Below are 17,587 nucleotides of genomic sequence, written 5' to 3' on the forward strand. Positions count from 1 at the left end.
GCTACCGAATTTAATTTGGTTTTCTCCCTGCTTTCGCATTCTGTTTGAGGGCCTTGTTTATGCAAATGCTGGGATCGATTATTTGGGGCGCCGCTTCAGCGGTTTTAACTGATTTTTTGTGAGACTCTGGCAATGAAAACAGTTTTCAATTGGTGTTTTCCAACGGCCTCTAGCTTTTCCCCAGGCTGGGAAAAGCGTCTGAACCAAGCTTTTAATCTACACACCAAATAGTCAAGCGATGACATCACTACTCGCAAATAGAAATCTCTGGGGACAAAAGAAGCAGCTGAAGATGACAACGGGTGGGATTTATAGATTCCGTAGATATGGCACAAATTCCTCGAATAAATTTCTCTAAAACTCATCTTTTGGCACAATAGAAATCAATTAAAATCGAAACTTGCTGGGTATTGCCTAATTTGCAATGAATTTCAATCGACTCGAGAAGAACCATTAATTTTGCGACCAAGGAGGAGCCAAGCACGCGTCTCCATTTAATTGTGGTATAATTAAGATTCGTTATGGCGGATATAGGCCCATTAAACCCGATGGTTTCTGTAACAGTTGAGATGAGTTAAGCAACAGGTTTCCAAGCACTTTGATTGATTTCCTTTGATTGTAGGGGAAGTGCCAGGCAATTATGAATCTCGCGAATCCAGCGGCGTTAAGTGTGACTAAGTCGGTGTGATTGATTATCTGAAAAGCATGCTAAGTCTTTAAGATTTTTCAGAAACTTTTGCAAGCGGAAACAGACTTTGTAGCCAGATAATAACTCTAGCAATCGAACTTCAGTTCGTTAATCTCCTATGGGAAAATTTGAAACTTTCACTTGAATGACACAAAGAAAATTGTCGAAAGCCAGCAGAAACTTTCAACGACTCGAAGTCGAACTTAAGCTGTTCTACCAACTGTATTTCTGTTTGGTTTCTTTCCCAAAAGAGCTGGTTTCTGATTAATTAGTGGTGCCTACCCACTTCCTATTCGAGCAGGGTCGAAAATATGACTTAATCGCGAATGATTTGCATATGGGGGAGAGACTCAGTGGAAGCCGAAACACGTGTGAACCCAAAATTTTAAGCTTAACGAACGTTGAGTCACCCGAAAGATATCTGGATACGGTATTCACATACCATATAGCCAGCACTCATAGTAAACACTCAACAGTCACAGCAAATCCAATATTTGCACACTAATCTAACACTTAACGGGGGCTTTGAGATATTTCCGCCGCGTTTCGCAGGAAGTTTCCAAAGAATATTTTCGTTATCGACTTGGTTTCGGTTGGGTTGTTTTCCGGCAGAGTTCAGTGGGGTAAGGTCGGTCCTATCAGCAGCAACCCTCTCCTCGCTTTAGTTTTAATTAAAATGTACCAAGTGGCAATCAAACGATCGTCTGACAAGCCGGGGAACAATTCAATTTCATTTTTGACAGCCGGGGACCCGAAGATGTCACGAAAACAAAGGCAACGAAATACTCCAGCTAGTCATAACTCATATCTTAAACATCTATTCCGGAGACTAATTGAAATTGAAATCATGTGAGGGGCCCTTGGAGGGGGCAACTTTGCCCATTGAATTTTTAATTGGCTAAGCCTGAGAACCGAGAAACATAAATGTTTACTCAAGTGTCGGGCCATAAAAATAAAATCGTCATCGAAAACGAAATATAAATTTGTTACATTAGGAAAGGGAACTTGAATTTGAAAGTTCTGGGCCTTGTGGCCCATCAGACTTGTTTAACATCGGCAAATGTTCCATAAAATATGGATTTTAAATGAATCTCAAACGATTTTAATGTGTTTTTTACGAGCCACGAACTCTGATATGGGTTTGTTATTACAGACAGCCCAAAACAAAATTGCATTCCGACTTCAAAAAGCACGTTGCGCAAACCACAGAGCAAAACGCGAAACAAACACCCAAGTCTACAATTACACGACAAAAATTCAGATTCGATGACGTTATAAGCACTTCAAAGAACACTCTTTTGCGGGTTTGTGTGCAAACATTTCATGCATAATTTTACTGACGAGTGGGCTTTAAGAGCGCTTGAAAAGAGAGTGCTTGGGTTAAAAATAGCTAAAGCAATCAGTGGGAAAGGCTTATTAAGAGACGTCGGGGTAACCTTTATTCCGATCTCTCAACTTTTGAGAAATTTTACCTGTAAAAGTTTCAATGATCTCGCAAAGCTTCACTTCAAAAAAAAAAAACTAAATGCGATTTGATTTTGTTTTCTATCAGATTTTATAGTAATCCCCAATCGAAGTAAAGCTACTTTCTCGCAAGTCTGTTTTTATGCAGGTCTTTTTCTATTATCTGACGGATTTCGAAGTAATCCCTGCTTGTATCTCGTGGCTACTTATGCCATTAAAAAGCTCTCACCCGAAAAACACTCCCCAAAAATGTAATTTGCTTATCGGCACAATGAGATTTGGCCACCACATTTTATGGTAATCCCCAGACGCAGAAGTATCTCAAAGCTACTTTGCACATTCCTCTAATCAAGCCCAGTCCCCCGGGGAACACTCTTGCGATCTCGACTGCCGGGTGGCCAACTGGAGGAATGCAAACTTGTTTCTGCCTTGCGGCATATGCAAATTCCCATTCCCTACTCGCTGATGAAGAGCTCGCCGGGCGCTCGGCGCGTCATAATCAAATCGTAAATATGGAATCGGAAAAAATGAAAATAAAGATCACAAGACTTCACGCTACAATGCTAAACAGACGCAGCAGACTCATGCTTTTTTCGGACGGAAACCGGTAAAAATTACAGCAAACAAAGCCCCGAAGAAGAGCAGACTTCTGGAGAATTTTGTGTTTGGAAAGCTCCACGTAGCTGTTTAAGTTCCCCCCTTTCAACGCTTTCCGTTCATAACTGGCTGATTGTCTGATGTCAGCGTTAAAGTAAATATTTTCTTATTTAAGCGTGTAATTTATTTTCAGTCGCCGCGCGAGAACATAACCTTTATGCAAGTTCGACTCCGACTATTTTTTGTCGAGTTGGGCTAAAAAAGTGTTATATAAGCGGGTCTCAAGGTTACTCGGCGTGGTTTTCCGCTCCATGCAAATGTAAAACATTCTGTAAGCAACTTAGTCACGACTACGAAGCGCTTGATCATCGACTCAAGTTGATCTGAGTTCCCAGCTATTTAATAAGACAAGTCGTAGGCAGTGTTACTCAGAATTTCTCTTGGTATTCCTAAACCTAGTAAAATATGGCAATTCTAAAATAGCTCTAGGAGCCATTCAAACTGATTTTGAACAGTTAAATTTAGTTATGGCGAAGAAAATATTTCTGTGATCAGAGTTGACGAGGCATGCCTGTAATTAATCAGACGAGTCTATTCTGCCATTCGGAGAATCTGAAGTCTGACTCACTCCGAACTCTGACATCACCAGCTGTTTCCATCGATTCCTGCGCTTACCAAAGTGCATTTAATCAGTTTTTATCGCAGTGTGGCAGTTGATAACTACTGTCCAGCACTATCTGCACCATGAAGATAGCCTCTATCTTCAAAGTCCACCATAAACTCATCGAAAGGCCAAAGAAAGTCGTAAATTGCAGGGACAAATTGCTTATGTCAAGTCACCTCTTTCCGTTCGTTTTCGAGGCCCCATTAGCAGTTGGCATTTCAGTTAGCCACTTCAGTACTTTACTCAAGACATTTCATTTGTGTCATCATCATCATCCGGTGTCTTGGGCTAAGAAATGGCTAAAATGGCTGAAATGGCTGGCTTAACTGATCGCTTAGCCGGCAAATCCATGTGAAAGAACTGGAACGCACAGCGGTCATAACATAAATTTCAGCGTACTCACGCACACACGAAAATCGGAGGAGAAAGAACAATTTATAAAGTACGCCAAGGAATGCCAAAGTGAAAGAAGAACTGCCGAGCCAAAAGCCCCTTGCAAGGTAAGACAAGTACCGCCTCGACCTGGGGTTTAAAAAGCCAGAAGAGGACGGCTTTCAGGGTACACTACGAGAAAATATGATTATAAAACCAGGGAATGGATGATCACATTTCCAACTTCAACTCTTAAACTATTCTAAGTGATTGCATCGAAATACTATGTGATCTTAAAGTAAACTTGTACCTGTTTCTTATCTCAAGAGTCAAAAAAAATTTATTTAATCGATGCAAGAAAAAAGATTGTCTGATTATAATAAATTTAAACTGTTATTTGAATCTATTTAAAGGCTATAACTTTCACTGGTTTTGTTGGATTTTCGTTTCATTTCATTATCTATATCTTATACTTTTTAAAAATAAAAGCCGTAAATTCATTGCTCTGTGTTCATTGATGGTTCCATGATTTCTTGCCGTGTGTGGACAGCCATGTGTCTTCTGACAGCCTTCACAGCTGTGCTTTTGGGCCGCTTAAATATTTGGCATTTCTGCTTTGGCTCTGTTACGCTTTTTGATTCCGATCGATTGTACGCAGCGAGGTATGCAAACCAGAGCCACGAGTTCGGGCTCAGAGGCAGTTTACGAGTGGCGCACATGCGCACTGTTCTTTGGGAACCCGGCTGCAGGCGCATTGAAATGCGAAATCAATGCCCCACACGCAGAGGGAAAGCGAGGAACACTGGGGGGAGAACAGGGGGCATGGTGACCATCAACCATCAACCATCAACACCTTCCTACGGACCTGGCCAAAACACCGACAACCGTTGCACCACAAACACAAAAGCCAGCAGGCCAAGAACCAGCGGCACTTTTATGGCTTCGTCTCTTTCCGCTTCTCTGGCATCGACGCGATGACATCCCCGTAATAATTTCCACAGAGCCATTGGCTCCTCAACTTATATACCCCATACTTACGGGGTGTTCGTGGCAAGAAATAGGAACACAAAACCCAGACAAAGGAGAAGAAATAATTACAGCAAAGAGTACAAAATTCTACCGCTTCCAGCCAGCGGAAACAAAGTGCGCAAAATGTAATTAATTGCCTGGGGCCCTCGGCCCAAAAAGCCAATTCATATGCAGCCACAGTGCGGTTCGCAACTGTAAAACTATCTACCGATCTCCGGGCCGGCGATGATATCACACAAAGCAGAGAACAGGATGAAGTCGTTTGTTACGAGCAAAAGAACAGAAGAAACCAGAGTTTCAAGAATTAGATGGATGAGGTACCTCAAAAAACAAAAGGTGTTTAGTAAGAGAAAGCTATCTGTATTTCTGCATTTCAGACTCTTTAGTAGTTTTTGATTATTTATGAAAGAGCCACATATATATCCTTGAATCACTGTACTTGGACTTGAGCGATCAAAAGACTTCGCGGGTCTTTGCACCCTAACGCTCCTCCTTTGATGAAACTTTTGTTTGTTTGACTTTGCCCGGCTGTTTGTTGATCCCTTTGCAACTAATAAGCTAAATGTTTTGATTGGATCCGTGGCCGTAAAATCAAGAAAGACACAACCCGAAGAGAATCGCGAATTCGTTCGCTCACAGAGACATGATTAAATTTGGCGTTGTCTTTCCGTTTTCAAGGGGAAGTTTCTCTGATTTCAGACTCTCTCGGATGATTGGCAAATTGCTCAAATTTAAGACCCGCGTCAAGGCTATATTTAATGCCTTTTCTTTTGTTTGTGGTGGAATTTTGTTTTCCGCTGATAAGACTCTGCGTTTCTATTTCTACGCTACTGGTGGTGCCAAGCCGAAAAGTGCTTGGACTAACCGGAATTTCGACTACTTCCGCTGGATAAGTCGGGTTCCATTGAGCTCGAGCACCGAAATCGAAGCCACTCTCTGCACCAAGCACTCGACTCGATTAGCCAAATTCCACAGACTCGCCAAAACACGAAGAAAAAAGCTAGACAACTTCATAATAAATAAGCTTAACTGCGAACAACCTGCTGGCAATTGTTTATGGCCCAGGTCCGAAACTCGAAAGCCAGGCCAAAACAAAGACCAAATCTTTGGGGAGTGGGTTGGCAGAGTTCGAATTGGTAGTGGAGTGAAAGAGATGGGGACCTCTTTGGCCGAGAAATTTCACTTGGCAAAGAGGAAGGCAAGAGCCAGTTTCAAGGTTGTCTCTTCTTCTTCGCCTCCACGATCTGGGATAATAGCTGCCAGGTGGTAATGGAATCGGAACACAATAGAAGCCTAAAATCATAACCCTACAATAATGGGAAAAGGCTGGACTTGGAGTTTTCGCTTTAGGAAAATAAATATTTGTTCAATATATAATATATATTCAACTATATTTTACAATCGAATTAATATGATCAAGTGTTATTTTAAAATGTGCACATTTCTTACTGCAAAATTGCAAATTAACGATCATGCACTTTGAACTTTAGCTGAAAGCCGGTCACTAATCGCAAATCCGTCGTTACAACGACTAAAGTTTAACCGAGCCCCGACGTTCCCAAGAAAATAAATAATTTCCTTCTGAGACTTTTCGTGTGGGCATATTTCCTGCGTTATTTATTGTTGGGCGAGGAACTCTGATGATAAGCGTTTTGGCCTGGGCAGATTTTTTGGCCAGCACACACAGTTAAAAGACTCCGACTTACAAAACGAAAAAAAGAAAGCAATCCGCGAGTGCGAGTACAAAATACAAGACGAGAAGAAAACCAGTTCCTGAGCAAGTTTACTCTTAGTTGTTGTTACAGGCATAGTGTTGTTGGCTTATAGCCTTGAATGTGCATTTAACGTTGTTGCTGGTTTTCAGTTTTCGGTTTTTGGCGCGCGCTGGGGAAAAATAAAAACTGGTTGAAGCCCGGGTTGGCCAAGTTTTCCCAAACCTCCCAAAAAACGCACATTTGATAGACAAGTGAAATGGGTAGCCAAAGAGAGCGAGAAATTCTCTAGTATCTTGCGGTGTAAATTTGCACACGACTTACGGTAAGTTTCTAATTACTTTCTTAGTAATTTAAATACATAGAAATTTTCGGAGATTTTGTAACGAAGCAGAACGGCAGTGTGAAATGTTATAGAATAATGTTAGTTGACCACATTTGCCTTGGCCAATTTATAGGCCTGATCTGATTATCTCCGACTGAAACATTTTTATTTTAGAGCTGGCACTCTTTGGACATCTAAGTACTTCATCATAATCAGTCATTTATTAATTAATGGCAATGAAGGGAACGCCGTGCCGGCTACTTGTTCCTTTAGGAAATACGTGGGATTATCATATCACACATCATTCAAACTGATCGTGTCAGATGAAATGAGTCGCCAAGGGGTTCGCCAATCCTTATCAAATTGGCAAGTGACATAAGTTATTTTTAATGTTTTTTGAATAGATTACTTACAATCAATGATGTTGGACTTGTACCCAGAGATAAGCGCAAATGGGTTAAGTAATATTAAATGCATGTATTTGACATTGTCAACTGGAACATTCTTTCGAATCGGGTTCAGCAAGTCAATTGCCATTAACTGCAGCGGCCTTTCATTTAATTAAGGGGTAATTACAACTCCCCCAATCACTGGCACTCGAACAATTGCCGTCATTAGGCAGAGTTTTATCTTTACGATTCAGTCCCTTTGATTTTCTCCCACTCGAAAATGATCAAAGTTCAAAACGCAGCGGAGATTGCCTAATGCAAACTGCTCTGATCAGAATCATTAGATTACAATTTGGATATAGTAAGTATTTTAGAAAGGAATTTAGTATGGAATTGTTAAGAAACCAATACCATGTGGAATTTATTTTCATAAAAGTTTGGTTTAAGGAAATTGGACTGTACATACTCCATAACTGCTGACCCAGCGATAAGACCCATTTCGTGAAATCACAAAAATTCGTTCTAAATTCGCTTTATGGCCTTTGATTGATAGGCAGGCGGTGCTTTTCTGAACAAAGCTGTGATTGATTGGCTCTTTGGCTGATTTTGAATGGGATTATGCATAGCTTACACCGGGCAAAGGGAAAGGCAGAAACACTCGAGAAACATAAAGTCGAGTCAAATGAAAAGTACAGCGCACAAATTGCGCAAAATGCCAAAGAACGCCGCAGTAAAAACTCCAATAAGAGTGCAACAACAAGAACCGCATGACCAGCTGCAGTGCAGACATCTAATTGGAAAAAACAACAACAGTGCTGAGATATAAACAAGTCCATGTGCATTTGTGCGCCTGTGTGTTTTGGCGTTCAAGGGGGAATGTAAAAGAATTCAAAAATGGACCAACTGGGTCTTCAATATGAATTGTATATTGCCGCGCAGTTTGAAAGCCACTAGACTAATGCCGCCTATGCTTCACTTTTGTTGCAGGGATCGGCATCTGTTTGCACACACGGACACTTGTGTTTAGAATAGTGGGAGTCCCTTGTGCTTTACATATTTCAATATTCTTAGACTTTTAGAAAACATTGAAAGATCTTAAAACAATTAGATAGTAGGTCTCACAATAATGGAACAACTCACAAACATTATATTTTCTATAATTAAGAAAGCTTATTACATCATCTCTAATACCCGTTTTAATCATTATAAAACCGTTTTTAATAGCCATATAATTTTAAACATTTAATTAGCTTACTAGCGTGATTATCGAGATGGCCGCAACTGTATGGAAATTGGCTGCTGCATTGGGGGCGTTGGCTTTTCCCCTCTTTTGATCACCCCCTCATTTCTCTCGCCTTTGATGACTTGGCCTTGTTGATAGTCGTTGGCCTCTTGGCTGACCCGTTAAGTGTAATTGAATTTAAGCGGCAATTGTCTTGCGAATGCATTTATGGCACTTTGCAAATCACAGTGCGGTGCAGTGACTCTCAAACTTCCGAGCTTAACGGTGCCGCAGAATTGTTAATGAGCGAGCGAGACTCTGGGTTGTCAGAGAGAGACGGCCAATACCCAGGCGGAATGCGGTTTAAAAATAAACCAAGCCCAGAGCAAGACAGTAACTCAGGAGAGGGGGTGGGAGAGGTGTGCGAGTGGGACAGGCGAAGCCAAAACGTGCTTTGGCTTAGACCCTATTTAGCCTAGTTTACGACGACTGGTCAGTACAGCCCAGAAAAAAAAGAGAGCCTGGTTTAGAGACACCTGTGCCCAGGGAGAGTGGGTCGAAAGGGGAGGGAAAGGGGGAGGGCATCCCCATACCCCTCGTTATGCTAATTCCAGCAGAACTACGGGCCAACCTCCGTAACTGTAACCATCTTCCACTTCACTATTACTACTATTGTTAGCAAAACGATTATGTATGTACTTTATGATTATATTTTATGTAGGTATTGAAATAGTTTTTATTCCGGTATTTTTGTTTTGTTCTTCGTCTAGACACTTCTTTCATGACTCTCTTAGGCGGACTGGACTGTACGACTGTATATGACAGGTTGGCAATTTTTACGACCTGTTCGCACGCAACTTGGCCACAATGGATTGGAAGTAGATGGAAGATCGGGAATGCCCTTTACCGTTTACAGTTTGGGAACCCTAGCGATATTATGCAACACCTTGTGCCCGGTTTATTGGCTTATAAAGTGGAGCATCGGACCGTAAAACATCCCATATTTTTTTAACGATCTTCTCTGCACACACTCCAATTCAAGTCCGGTTTTTTCATTTCTTTTTTTTTTTTGCTTACCTTTGACAGCCTCGTAGTATCCCAAATCCAGCGTGAATGATTTACGTTAATCCTGGCGCACGAAAAACTATGTGTTCTCCAGATTTCTGGATGCTTTTGCTTCTTCTTCTTGTTTAGCTGCTGCAATTAACATAAATTTCCGTATTTATTTGTTTTTCGCCGACTGTTTTCACTACGATCTTTCTCCTCCTTTCGCCCTCTTCCCACTTTTCTTATTCACACACACACTTGAGAATCGAAAGATGCAGACGAAGATGGTAACAAAAAACAGGGAACGCGAACAGGAGGGAGAGAGGGAATGGAGGAGGAGGATGGTGGGGAGCAGGGGGAAAAACCGGAAAGTTGTTTTTGTTGTCTCGACCATAAGCGGCGTTCTTTGCCTACAAAAAACAAGCCGAAAGAGTTAAACCCATGAAATCTTGACGTTTTTCGTCGCTTTTCGGGATTCTGTTTTAATTTATGCCAGAGATTTTGTCACTTGTTGCTGCCATTCGACCTTAATAACAAATTCCAATGCACACCAGTTGCTTTCACACGCAAAAACCAGCTTTGTGGGTTTTTTTTCCCCGTTTTTGGGGCAGTAATTAGAAATAGCCGCGTTTTGAACACCGGCGCAACAATGGGGTTTTCTAATTAGCACAAAACAACAAACACAGCGAGAAGAGCGGCTCCAGAGAAAAGAGAAAATGATTACGTTTTGCTAAAGGCCCGCTCGTTGATTCTTTTTGCACGGCGTTGTTTTTGAGTAAGCGGGATCCAGCGTACGGTGCGCGTCTTGTCTTGTCGATCGAAAAACTGAAACTGGCCCCAAACCTGGTACGCGAAACGCGAAAGAGGCTTCATGCTACCCCATGGAAGAATATAAGATTCACTGGTAGAATATAAGAGTACTCTCTTCGGCTGCCGAATCGTTCGGGCGGCTCTCTCGGGCTCGGCTCACGGTTCGACCGTTGTGTTCTGTTTACCCATTTGGAAAAACGTTGCAGTGTAAAGTATCTGTTAACCAGTTCAAAAAAAGCGCCCGAAAAAGACTACCAAATCGTTTGGGATCAGATCCGCCGCATAAGGGACAAACAACATACACCCTTTCACTCGTGTGTTGTTTAACAGAAATTGGCTAACAGAAGTTCTTTGCAGAAATACCTAGCGAATGCACCCACCTAACCTAGCAAGTACACCCTCCTTACATATCGAATGCAGCCTACCGTTTTCCCACCTCTAACTTTTAGCGGGAAATTCAAATCAAAATTTTGAAGCTTATTTAAAACATTAAAAACCATAAGGCTAAATGCTATGGAAAACTAAAAAATATTTGAAATTTTATAAATGAGTGAATACTCATGACATATTCTGAAATATAGAATACATTATGGAAACACAGCTGAGACCTATCATATAATGCGTATATTGTTAATGCTCTTGCAAGCAATTTGCCTTAAAAGGTTTCATTGTGCCTTGGGCATTTGTGAATTGTATTTATCATCTGTTGATGCATTTCACCACGATGCCGACGCTGGCAGCGAAATCGGCCGAGCCAGACCTATATAAGATCACCGGGATCTCAAAATCGGTATAAATCCCATTTGGTTAGATCCGAAAAACTCAACCGAAAAAGATGCAAGTCAAAATCCTGTTTACTTTCTTCGCTGTCCTGATGCTTGTCGTCCTGGGAGCCAAGGAAGCCGAGGCGGATTGCCTATCCGGGCGATATGGAGGTCCGTGTGCCGTCTGGGACAACGACACCTGTCGCCGAGTTTGCAGGGAGGAAGGACGATCCGGAGGACACTGCAGTCCCAGCTTGAAGTGCTGGTGCGAGGGATGCTAGAGCAACACTTCAATCTGCCTGAGCCCCGAAATCGGCAAACTGCTGCTTTACAGAATTTTTGAAAATAAACAAAAACACTTTGCTGCAGCCAAATCTTTCCTGACTCTTTTCTGGGTACATTCCAAATAACTAGATTTAAAATTATTTTTTTAATTTGGTCACCGAAGAGCTTAACTTATTGCATCTTGCCAATTTATTCTATTCAACGGGGTTCCTGTCTGTTTAAAGCACGAAAAAGATATTCACAAGCAGAAAGGACGAACTGGTGTAGAGAATGCTCAATCAGGATAAGCCGATTATTGCTTTAAGAAATCTGCTAGATTAAAATTAATAACTTCAAATAATTCAACACACCAGGTGTCATGAGAACTGGTTTCTTTTCGTGTTTATTTTAAGTTTAATTGGAATTACATCGTACTAAAAAACATTAAAGAAATAAATTCATTTATAAATATGTTGATTGTTAAGATAAGTGCTTATTTAAATAATGCGGAAAAGGTTGATAACCCGTATTTTTGTTTACCAATTTTGTGCATAAATTTGGGTAATATTTGTTTTGTGTTCATTCAAGTGGATTGCACACACTGAATTATTCTAGATGTTTTGATTTTATATTGAGTTTTAAAGAGTTCCTTTGTGTTTAGTCTCCAGATTTCACAAGATAAAATACGATTGTTCGGAGAAGAGGTAAACAAAGCATGCGGTTTGATCAGCAGTTAAGGCCGATCGCAGCTGCAGCCCGAGTAAAAAATATTCGTAAACATCAGGAATTATTTTTAAAACTGAGATGGTATTCATTTATGTGAAACGGCTTATCTTTGTTGGGTTTTTAACTACCAGGAAGAAAACTTAACCAGAATCGAAACCGAAAATTGAATTTTACCGCCATGTTGGCGACGTTGCCAGATTTTTCTTCCTTTGTTTGCGGATCTCCACAGTAAAGTCGGTAAGCTTGGTCACATTAACGAACCAACATCCAAAATATAAACATGCCGAGTTTTTTTGTTTTCGTGGGGTTTTTCTTAACCCTAAGTTGCCGGTTTAACCTGTTGCTGGCGAAGAACAAGACCTGTGATAAGCTGGTGGCCGAACTAGCCGACGGTCAGAGCAAGCTCATCTACTGCGCCACCACGCACTCGGTGCCTGTGAATCTGTGCGTCGGATGCAAGAATTTATACCAAAGCATGAGCCAGGAGTATGGATACCTCTTAGCCGATGTCAACTGCTCCAAGCGGTACCTCAACTCGGACCGGATCAACATTGTGGCCACCACCCAGGGTATCCTGACCAGCCTGTGGCAGAAGGCGAACTGCGACAGTAAGTGTCAGGCACTCCTAGTCTTCCGAAATGAGTCACTCCCCTTTTCCGTTTTCCAGATTGCTTCACGAACGACTATTGGCCCGAATTCGATAAGTTTTCCACCGATTTGGAGTCCTGCTTGAAAAGCTATAATTCTGATGATGTTTGCAGTGCCTGTAAGCCCTCTTATCTTGCGATGAACCAGTTCTATCTTAATATGGAATCGAAAGTGGGTGGCAAAGTGTGCTTCGATCTGCAAGACAATGTATGTCAAACTGTGGTCCAAATACATTTTAGGTTCCATTTGTGTTTCACAGTCGTTTAACCCTCTTCCGACTTCCAGATGAACCGCACCCGTTTGAACTGGTCCAAGACACTGAACTGTTGTCAGCGCGAGGTGAAGCTAACCAACTTCCTCATCGCTGTGGGAGTGGTGGTCCTGCTGCCTATTTTAACTTTCTACATCACGGCAATCGTGGTGACCAAGCGGAGGGAAGGAAACCACGGCTTGCTCAACGAACAGGGTAGGGAAATCTCAGGCTTTTAGGTGGCATTTTGTAATTGAGTCCCTTTTAGAACCAGAGCTCGATGCTCCCTCCACTTCGGCACTTATCACGGCCGCCGTGCTGTCCACTCGAACCGAAGAACCTGTTGTAGTGTCGGCCCGATCGGAGAAAATAGCCAATGTGTTGAGCGGAGCTGGAGCTCACATATCGGATGATTCTGACCATGATGAGCCTGCCGTAATACAAAAATCAAAAGGCAAAGCTGTTCCCGAATCTCAACAGGACTCCTCCAGCGATGAAGGACTCGCCGAATCACCAAAGGTATTGAGTAAAACTCATAATATCTTGGAGTCCGACTACTCCAGTGATGATGAACCTCTCGTTAAACCCAAAACGGCGTAAAAAAGCCAGGCAGAGCGTTTTCTAAGGCTAAAAAACAAAGTTTTACGTAAGCATTTTAAAAAACTTATCACTAAGGCCGAACCAAACTGGCAACTATTCATGTGGCGGTTTATGGTATCCAGCTGCCTTAAAAATGGGCTTGTGCCCAACCTACTACTCCTCAATAGTGGTTATCGCATATATTATATGTTTCTCTCTAACAAAAGTATAGCCATTACCAGATGTGATATCACAATAAAACACCAAACCTTTATATATTTATAACTGGCACTGCGAGTGAATGGGATGGTTAGTTTTAGAATATCAAAAGTGTGGAACAGTTGTGATTAGCATTTTGGATGCACTTTATTGTTGGCAAGTAAACCGCACTAAGCCTAGTTGCTTAAACCGAAGTAATGAGAAGATCAGGGTCGCGTCGTAATGGAAAGGGCCCTTCCACCGGATTGGGTGCTAGCCTAGCATCTAGCCTAAAACTAAATAACAATTAGCAGAGGAAATGCATTGTCCGTGTTCGTTCGCGGTTCGATCTCGCACTAGGATCAGGTTCGCCCAATCCTAGGTTACCCGTACGGGGCGTAGAGGTTGCCGTGCGTGGACGAGGTCTGGAAGTGGACCAAACTCCCGTGGGTCTGGGCGGCCGGCTGGTAGTAGGCCTGGTGGTAGTGCGACGGGGGGAGCCGGCTCGTTCACCTGGATCTGGTGGTAGTTGGTGAAGGGCTCGTGCTCGACCACCTCGCGCACCGTTTGGAACGGGTGGTTGACCACGATGCGCCGCTTGTGGAAGGTCTCGCTGGTGGCTGCCGCATCCGTGGGCGCGGGGGTGGCGGCGATCACGCGCTCGTTGGGCTTCAGGTGGCCGGCGGCCCCGTTGAGGGACACATCCACGTCCGGCTGGGCCTTCGACTGCGATGGCGTGGCCTGGGTGGCGGAGACGGACCCCTCGGACACCTTGGGCGCCTCCACCAGGCGCTGGGACTTGTGCTCCCGGAGCTCGGATCTCTGCTGTCCCCTGTCGCAGTCCGGAGCAATGGTGGTGGCCACCACAGCCGACTTATCCTGGTCGTTGGCTATCTGGATCTGGATGTGGGTGTTCTGCTGCTGCTTCTGCTGCTTCTCCTCCTTGGGCTCCTCCTCCTGCCGCTTGGGCGCCTCCACCAGCCGGGATGACTGGCCCTCCGGACTGAACCTCATCTGGGAGTAGGGCGCGCTGTAGTCCAGCTCCTCGGCCACCCGCTGCCTGGAGGGCTGGCTGTAGTAGGCGCGGGGAGCCTGGGACTTGGCGTACACCACTGTGGGGCCGGCGTGGCTCCGCAGGTAGGGCTTGATCTCGGTCACCTGGGCGGGCACCTCCTGGAGGCGGCGCTCCTTCAGAGGCGTCTGGCGACTGCGGCCCAGGTAGATGTTGTGCTGCGAGGGCGGCAGGTGGATCTTGTGCTCGTGCTTGATGATCTGCGTGGGCCGCTCCAGCTCCTCCTTCTCGCCGGCCAGCTCCAGTCGCGCCGGCTTGGCCTCCACACTGCCGGCACTCACGTTGGGCAGGTACTCGCCGGAGAAGTAGTCGTCGTCCTCGTTGTACGGCTGCCGGCCGAAGCTCTGCTGGTTCCTCTGCTGGTAGACCCGCTGGCCGGACCGCGAGTAGTCCTGCTCCGGCTCCGCCCGCTGGATCATGCCGGGCGAGAGGTGCTTCGAGTTGATCTTGATGGCGTTCCCTTTGGAGTCCACCGCCGATATGAAGGAGCCCTTGCCCCCGTCGGTGACGTCTCCCAGGGGCTGTGGCTGCTGCAGGCGGGACTCCACGAACTCGTCCTTGGGGGCCTGGTCGTAGGAGGGCATCGTGGTCACGCTGGAGCCGATGGTCGTGGTCTGCTGCTCCTTGCCAGCCGGAGCTGCGTCATAGGAAGGTCTATACTCCGGCCCGTTGGCGAACGTCTGGGCTTGGATCTGACCATTGTTGTTGTTGTTGCTGTAGGCGGAGGCCACCGCGGGATGGGGATGGCCCAGGGGCAGGAGGGTCTCCCCCTTGGGAATCTTGGCCACCGGGTGCTCCAGCTCGACCACCAGCGTGCCAGCGGGCTTGATCACCACCCGCTCCTCGATGTCGTAGAACTCCTTCTGGATCGCCGGGTGGCGCACCTCGTACTTCTTGGCCTTCAGGGCGGGCTGCACTATCTGGATGGTCTTGGTGACCAGGGGACGTTGCGGGGGAGAGTATCCTCGCGGGGCAGCGGGAGGCAGGTAGCCCGATCCCCCCTGGTATCCCGATCCCGCCGGATCGGCGTAGTCCTCGTAGCCCGGGCCATCGTCCACCTCCGGGGGATACTGGTCCTGGTAGTCCACCTCCTGGGCGTCCTCATAGCTGAAGCCGTTGGGATCGTACGAGGGACGGTTGTAGCTGGTGGCCGGATTGAAGCCCGACGCGGAATCGTAGCCCGAGGAGGGGTCGGCGGGCAGGGACGGAGCTGCGGGAGCAGGAGCACTCGACGAGGAGGAGCTGCTGCCTCCCGACGAAGACGAACTGGAGCTCACCGCCGGCGCAATGCTTGCCGTCTGGATGGGAGCCTGAGGTGGCTCGTAGATGGGCTTGCTGTCCTGCGCCGCCTCCACATTGGCACTCTGCACCTGCTGCACCTGACTGGAAACAGGAGCCGCCACCTGGCGCTCGAACATCCTCAGCTGCTGGGAGCGATGACTGTCGATGTGGACCAGTTTCTGGGGAGCACCGTCATCCGAGGAGGCACTTACTCCCGAGCTGGATTGCGTGTAGCGCTGGGGAGTGGGATTCGATGACTCGTACACCTGTAAATCAATGGGGATTAAAATATATTTTATTTTTACTAGTTACTTTATCGGACTAAAAAAGGATTATATTTTTTATATTATAGGATGCATCCTGAATGAAAAAAAAATTTTATAAATATTATAATAAATAATATTGAAATGATGTAATTGTATATTGCTTGTATATTCCTATCCAAGCGAATACTAATTCCATATTTCAGATGGCTATATTAAAAAACCTTTTTTTTAATGAAAACTTAGTTCATTTTATAAACTTTTAAAATGAGTTAATTTTGATAGCTTCACTCACCGTTTCCACGGTGGGTCCGTGGCTGTGGTACGACTGGATGTAGCGCTCGAACTCCTGGTTCTGGCGGAGCTGCTGGTTCCTCTGCCGGAACTGTCCGCTGTGGGCCATCGGAGGCTGTTGGTGGACAGAGGGGCGTCGGTTGTGGTTCCTGCGGCGGGGCAGACGGCCGTTCTTGGACATGGGTGGCTGGCTCTGAGGCGGGGGCTGCAGTCCCAATCCCTGGCGGGGAGTCAGCTGCTGGGGCACCTGTTGCTGCTGGGCTTGCATCCCGATCTGCTGTTGCTGCTGCTGCTGCTGCTGGGCTTGGGTCTGCACCTGCTGCTGCCGCTCCTGGATGCGCTGGAACTGCTGATCCCCGTCCTTTTGCGGACCTGCCCTCAGCTCCGCCGGCGCACTGCCCTCCAGGTACTTCACGTCCGCCGGATTCGTGGCCGGCTGCTGGGCAATCGAGATGTTGACATGGGTGGCCGCCTCCACTTGGCTCCCGGCCACCAGCAGGAGCACCAGCAGTCCTCGGAGCATCCTGATCCTGTCCGAAGTATCCCAAGTATCCGAAGTGCGATATCCAAAGTCCAAGTCCTACTCGGAAAAGTCGAATCACTGCTGACCACCTCAAAAGCCGACCAAAGCTGTCTGATCGATCGTGGAGTGTGCTCCGCATATTTATACGGATTTCAGGTGGATCGCAATTGGAATTGGGGGAGCGATCGCAATCGCGATCAGTGTCAAAGTCAACTGCAGTAAGTCGGCTAGTCAGGGGGAATAGCAATAGCCACAATAGCTACTAGCTGCCCCGCTGACCTGGCCAAACTGTTTAGGGATGAGTCTCAGATGCTTAACCCAGTTCTACAATTAAAGGCATTCGTCGACCTGCCGATGGAGCGATCGCGCTTGATCGATGATGCATTCAACAAATTGCTGTCATCGC

The 17,587-nt window shown here is 45.4% G+C and overlaps 4 protein-coding genes across 5 annotated transcripts in view; 2 read left to right on the top strand and 2 right to left on the bottom strand.

Moving 5' to 3' along the window:
- LOC108099074 (spectrin beta chain, non-erythrocytic 1) overlaps positions 1–10,359 on the bottom strand; it is a 31,604-nt gene extending 21,245 nt beyond the window's left edge. The window contains exons 1-2 of one of the 2 annotated variants that reach the window (XM_017202366.2): positions 10,234–10,359; positions 9,540–9,656 (exon numbers count right to left, since the gene is read on the bottom strand). The gene's annotated coding sequence lies outside the window, so the exon portion shown is untranslated. Of the gene's footprint in view, positions 1–9,539; positions 9,660–10,233 lie in introns of both variants that reach the window. The other variant, XM_017202365.2, reaches the window with a different exon arrangement.
- Positions 10,360–11,135: 776 nt separating this feature from the next.
- LOC108099031 (drosomycin-like) lies at positions 11,136–11,457 on the top strand. The gene has a single exon (XM_017202287.1). It carries the CDS (start codon positions 11,155–11,157, stop codon positions 11,362–11,364), a length of 210 nt encoding a protein of 69 aa, XP_017057776.1. The 5' UTR covers positions 11,136–11,154; the 3' UTR covers positions 11,365–11,457.
- An 868-nt stretch (positions 11,458–12,325) lies between these two features.
- LOC108099016 (osteopetrosis-associated transmembrane protein 1) lies at positions 12,326–13,835 on the top strand. Its single transcript, XM_017202250.1, has 4 exons — positions 12,326–12,681; positions 12,741–12,928; positions 13,007–13,187; positions 13,240–13,835. Exons 1-4 carry the CDS (start codon positions 12,354–12,356, stop codon positions 13,569–13,571), a joined length of 1,029 nt encoding a protein of 342 aa, XP_017057739.1. The 5' UTR covers positions 12,326–12,353; the 3' UTR covers positions 13,572–13,835.
- A 116-nt stretch (positions 13,836–13,951) lies between these two features.
- Positions 13,952–17,275, bottom strand: LOC108099025. The gene is given in 3 exon segments (XM_017202260.1): positions 13,952–14,245; positions 14,247–16,367; positions 16,660–17,275. Coding segments are annotated over 3 exon segments (2,757 nt in total). The 5' UTR covers positions 17,182–17,275; the 3' UTR covers positions 13,952–14,131.
- Positions 17,276–17,587: the final 312 nt, after the last annotated feature.

The sequence above is a fragment of the Drosophila ficusphila genome, unplaced genomic scaffold (genome assembly GCF_018152265.1).
Source record: "Drosophila ficusphila isolate 14025-0441.05 unplaced genomic scaffold, ASM1815226v1 contig_286, whole genome shotgun sequence".
Lineage (NCBI taxonomy): Eukaryota > Metazoa > Arthropoda > Insecta > Diptera > Drosophilidae > Drosophila > Drosophila ficusphila.

Excerpts from the sequence above, each read along its gene's own strand:
- LOC108099031 (XM_017202287.1), top strand. The coding sequence starts at position 11,155 with ATGCAAGTCAAAATCCTGTTTACTTTCTTCGCTGTCCTGATGCTTGTC.
- LOC108099016 (XM_017202250.1), top strand. The coding sequence starts at position 12,354 with ATGCCGAGTTTTTTTGTTTTCGTGGGGTTTTTCTTAACCCTAAGTTGC. Across the intron at positions 12,682-12,740 it reads GCAGAAGGCGAACTGCGACA|ATTGCTTCACGAACGACTAT; the intron begins GTAAGTGTCAGG and ends TCCGTTTTCCAG. Across the intron at positions 13,188-13,239 it reads CGGCTTGCTCAACGAACAGG|AACCAGAGCTCGATGCTCCC; the intron begins GTAGGGAAATCT and ends AGTCCCTTTTAG.